General features: G+C 46.6%; 1 protein-coding gene across 1 annotated transcript; it reads right to left on the bottom strand.

The window, feature by feature from the left end:
- Nucleotides 1–3,813: 3,813 nt before the first annotated feature.
- On the bottom strand, nt 3,814–4,576 carry LOC120997338 (rho-related GTP-binding protein RhoB-like). The gene has a single exon (XM_040427380.1). It carries the CDS (start codon nt 4,559–4,561, stop codon nt 3,959–3,961), a length of 603 nt encoding a protein of 200 aa, XP_040283314.1. The 5' UTR covers nt 4,562–4,576; the 3' UTR covers nt 3,814–3,958.
- Nucleotides 4,577–5,070: the final 494 nt, after the last annotated feature.

Genomic DNA, 5,070 nt, shown 5'->3' with positions numbered 1-5,070 from the left:
GAGAAAATTTAAATTTTGCCCACCTTACTTCCCAAAAAAAGTAATAAAAGTGATCAAAAAAGTCGCATGTACGCCAAAATAGTACCAATCAAACCGTCATCTCATCCTGCAAAAAATGAGACCCTACTCAAGATAAATCGCCCAAAAACTGAAAAAACTATGGCTTAGACTATGGAAACACTAAAACATCATTTTTTTTTGTTTCAAAAATGAAATCATTGTGTAAAACTTACATAAATAAAAATAAAGTATACATATTAGGTATCGCCGCGTCCGTATCGACCGGCTCTATAAAAATATCACATGACCTAACCCCTCAGGTGACCACCGTAAAAAAAAAAAAAAAAGTAAAAAAAGCTATTTTTTGCCATCTTACGTCACAAAAAGTGTAATAGCAAGCGATCAAAAAGTCATATGCACCCCAAAATAGTGCCAATCAAACAGTCATCTCATCCCGCAAAAAATGAGACCTGAATACCCCCAAAAATTGTGATGACTTTACATTCCCCATATGTCTACTTCATGTTTGAATTATTTTGGGAATGATATTTTATTTTTTGGGGATGTTACAAGGCTTAGAAGTTTAGAAGCAAATCTTGAAATTTTTCAGAAATTTACAAAAAAACAATTCTTAGGGACCAGTTCAGGTCTGAAGTCACTTTGCGAGGCTTACATAATAGAAACCACCCAAAAATGACCCCATTCTATAAACTACACCCCTCAAGGTATTCAAAACTGATTTTACAAACGTTGTTAACCCTTTAGGTGTTGCACGAGAGTTAGTGGCAAATGGGGATGAAATTTGAGAATTTCATTTTTTTGCCCAATTTTCCATTTTAACCCATTTTTTTCTACTAACAAAGCAAGGGTTAACAGCCAAACAAGACTGTATCTTTATTGCACTGACTCTGCCGTTTACAGAAACACCCCATATGTGGCCGTAAACTACTGTACGGCCACACAGCGGGGCGTAGAGTGAAATGTGCGCCGTTTGGTTTTTGGAAGGCAGATTTTGCTGGACTGGTTTTTTGACACCATGTCCCATTTGAAGCCCCCCTGATGCACCCCTAAAGTAGAAACTCCTAAAAAGTGACCCCATTTTAGAAACTACGGGATAGGGTGGCAGTTTTGTTGGTACTAGTTTAGGGTACATATGATTTTTGGTTGCTCTATATTACACTTTTTGTGCGGCAAGGTAACAAGAAATAGCTTTTTTGGCACCGTTTTTTTTTTTGTTATTTTCAACATTCATCTGACAGGTTAGATCATGTGGTAATTTCATAGAGCAGGTTGTCACGGACACGGCGATACCGAATATGTATACAATTTTTTTTATTTATTTAAGTTTTACACAATGATTTCATTTTTAAAACAAAAAAAAAGTTTTAGTGTCTCCATAATCTAAGAGCTATCGTTTTTTCAGTTTTTGGGCGATTATCTTAAGTAGGGTCTCATTTTTTGCGGGATGAGATGATGTTTGATTGGCACTATTTTGGGGTGCATTTGATTCTTTGATCGCTTGCTATTACACTTTTTATGACGTAAGATGACAAAAAATGGCTTTTTTTACACCGTTTTTATTTTTATTTTTTTTACGGTGGTCACCTGAGGGGTTCCGTCATGTGATATCTTTATAGAGCCGGTCGATACGGACGCGGCGATACCCAATATGTAAACCTTTTTTTTTATTTATGTAAGTTTTACACAATGATTTCATTTTTGAAACAAAAAAAATCATGTTTTAGTGTTTCCATAGTCTAAAAGCCATAGTTTTTTCAGTTTTTGGGCGATTATCTTGGGTAGGGTATGATTTTTGCGGGATGAGATGACGGTTTGATTGTTACAATTTTGGCGTACATGCGACTTTTTTGATCACTTTTATTACCTTTTTTGGGAAGTAAGGTGGGCAAAATTAAAATTTCATCATAGTTTATTTTTATGGCGTTCACTGTTCGGGTAAAGTAACATGACCGTTTTATAGATCAGGTCGTTACGGACGTGGCGATACCAAACATGTGCAGGGAATTTTATTTTTTTCATTTTTAATCAGTGATAAATGTTTTTTGATTTTTACTTTTTTTTCCACTTTTTTATTGACCCAGACCCACTTGGTTCTTGAAGATCCAGTGGGTCTGATGTCTGTATAATACAGTACAGTACACCATAGTGTTTTGTACTGTATTTTACTTACACTTTGTCTGAACAGATCTATGCCTTTAGCATAGATCTGTTCAGCACCATGGACAGCAGGATGCCTGAGACGGCGCCCTGTTGCCATGGGAACCTTCCCCGTCTGCTCAGTAGTGGCCAGAACTGCGCAGACGGGAAAGGGAAAGGGGGGGGGGGCTGTCTAGGGGCTCTCTCCCTCTCCATCGGGAGGCTGCAAAGGCACAGCAGCCCCCAGATGGGAGAGGGAGGGAGCTCCCTGAGCTGTTAACCTTTTCCATACAGCGGTCCGTACACAGATGTCAGCCGTTTATACCAGGGTGTCAGCAATGTGCAGACACCCTGGTATACCCACTGTACACCAATGATTATTCAAGTGGAGGCGGGCGGGGGATCGCGATCCTGCCTGCCGCACCGCCCGCCTCCCACAACACCCCCCTGCACCTCCCACCGGGATAAAATCATTCAGGGTTGCAGGGGGGGTGAAACATATATATTTTAGGAATACAAAAGTTTCTGATCGACCGCGGGGATCAGAAACTGCAGAATGCGCAACAAACCGCAGGTCAATTAAATTGACCTGCAGTTTGTTGCGATCGCCGACAAGGGGGGGGGAGAGCCATAGTTTTTTTGTTTATGTAGGGGCTCATTTTTTGCAGGATGAGGTAACTGACTGGTACTATTTTAGGGGCATACACCTTTTTGATCGCTTGGTGTTGCACTTTTTGTGATGTAAGGTGACAATTTTTTTTTTTTATTGTTTTAGCACAGTTTTTATATTATTTTTTCTATGGCATTCAGGTGAGGGTGGATCATGTGATATTTTTGTAGAGCCAGTCGTTACGGACGCACCAATACCCAATATGTCTTTTTTTTTTTTTACAATTTTATTTTGCGTATACAGTCGGGGCCCGGCTGTCAGTGACTGCTGGGTCCGTGCCGCCGTAGCTCCTGCCCGATCAGCCCGCTGTACATGTACGTCACTGGTCCTTAAGTCATGTCCACTGGGTCCTTAAGGGGTTAAGGTGAAAAATGGCCCAGTCCTGAAGGGGTTAAATTTCATGTAAACATATCCAAAACGCATGGCTTCACCGCCGACCGCTTGTGTTCTCAGAAATTAACAGTTCAGTACCACTGTCCAAATATATCAAATCAGCATTATAATATCTGCCCCAGAGGTCAACGCCAACATGGTGGCACCGACTACAGGCTGGAGGGGGAGGGGGCTCAGAAGGTCGTGTAACCTCGGCTCTGTAACACAGGGATCAGCAACCACCCACAGTATTTGCTTGGGTGGGGGCAGGGCATTGCTTGGGTGGGGGCAGGTCTGTGGGTGAACGAGAAGCGACGCAGTGGCCTCCCATGGAATTCGGCTCTGCTACATCTGTACTCAGTGTATTGCTTTGTTAGAATGAGAGTCGGCAACATCCAGCTGCTGCGAAACTACAACTCCCAGCATGCTCAGATATCCTACCTCCCATACAAGTGAATGCAGCATCCTGGGAGTTGTAGTTTCAGAACAGCTGGATGTTGCCGACTCTCATTCTAACAAAGCAATACACTGAGTACAGATGTAGCAGAGCCGAATTCCACGGGAGGCCACTGCGTCGCTTCTCGTTCACCCACAGACCTGCCCCCACCCAAGCAATGCCCTGCCCCCACCCAAGCAAATACTGTGGGTGGCTTTCCTTCCCCGAGGGGGGGGGGGGGTCTTAGTCTGGGGGTCACCGTCCTGGCATCAGGGCCAGGCCACCCTCTGTCAGGTGGGTACCAGTACATACAGTCTCCAGGATCAGAGGAGCTTGCAGCAGCTCATACACTCCCCACTCGGACGGTGCCTCTTCTGGAGCGCCGCCCTGGTGGCCGTCTTGAAGACCTCCCTCACCCCGTCGTTGGTTTTGGCGGAGCACTCCAGGTACTCGTAGGCGGATATACGGACGGCCATAGCCCGTCCGTCTTCGGTCCGCACCGGCTCCTGCTTCATCCGTGCCAGCTCGTTGCGGATGTGCTCGTCGTTCCGTAGGTCCTTCTTGTTGGCCACCAGGATGATGGGCACATTGGGGCAGAAGTGCTTGACCTCGGGCACCCACTTCTCCGGGATGTTCTCCAGGGAGTCCGGGCTGTCCACGGAGAAGCTCATGAGGATGACGTCCGTGTCGGGGTAGGAGATCGACGGCAAGCGGTCGTAGCCCTCCCGGCCAACCGTGTCCCATAGCGCCAGCTCCACCTGCTTGCCGTCCACCTCCATGTCAGTCACGTGGCCCCTGAAGACTTTAGGCAGGTAGACCTCGGGGAACTCGTCCTTGCCGAAGACAGTCAGCAGGCAGGTCTTGCCGCAAGCCTCGTCCCCGACCACTAGCAGCTTCTTGCGGATCGCGGCCCGGCGCCTTCTCATGTTACCTATGGTTTTAATGGTGGCTGTAGCGCCCTGCGACGGGGAGGAGCACTGCGGGATGTAACGGTCACTCAGGCGGACGCTCTCCCGACTGTTCTCCGGGTTCTGTGAGTCTTGTCCACGCTGCGTGCCGGCTATTTAAACCTTCCTGTGGCTTTCTTAATATAGCCAGCCAATGGCAGAGGCGGCAATGACGGCATGCTCCGGGAAGCTGCCGCTGATTGGTGGAGGTAGGAGAAGGGGCGGGGTCTCCAGCGGCAGGGGGCGGGTCCAAAGAGGGGTGTGAGTCACTACAAGAGGAGAGGATCGATCATTCACTACAGCTGGAGGGGATCGTTCACTACTGTAGGGGGGGGTCATTCACTACTGGAGGAGGGGGTCATTCACTACAGGAGGAGGAATCATTCACTACTGTAGGGGGGGTCATTCACTACAGGAGGAGGGGGTCATTCACTACAGGAGGAGGGGGTCATTCACTACAGGAGGAGGGGGTCATTCACTTCTGGAGG

Source organism: Bufo bufo, chromosome 4, assembly GCF_905171765.1.
Source record: "Bufo bufo chromosome 4, aBufBuf1.1, whole genome shotgun sequence".
Taxonomy (NCBI): domain Eukaryota; kingdom Metazoa; phylum Chordata; class Amphibia; order Anura; family Bufonidae; genus Bufo; species Bufo bufo.
The sequence above is the reverse complement of the archived record's forward strand: the minus strand, read 5'-3'. Positions and strand labels throughout refer to the sequence as shown.

What these genes read in the sequence shown, in the direction of transcription:
- LOC120997338 (XM_040427380.1), bottom strand. Translation starts at nt 4,561, where the DNA reads ATGAGAAGGCGCCGGGCCGCGATCCGCAAGAAGCTGCTAGTGGTCGGG.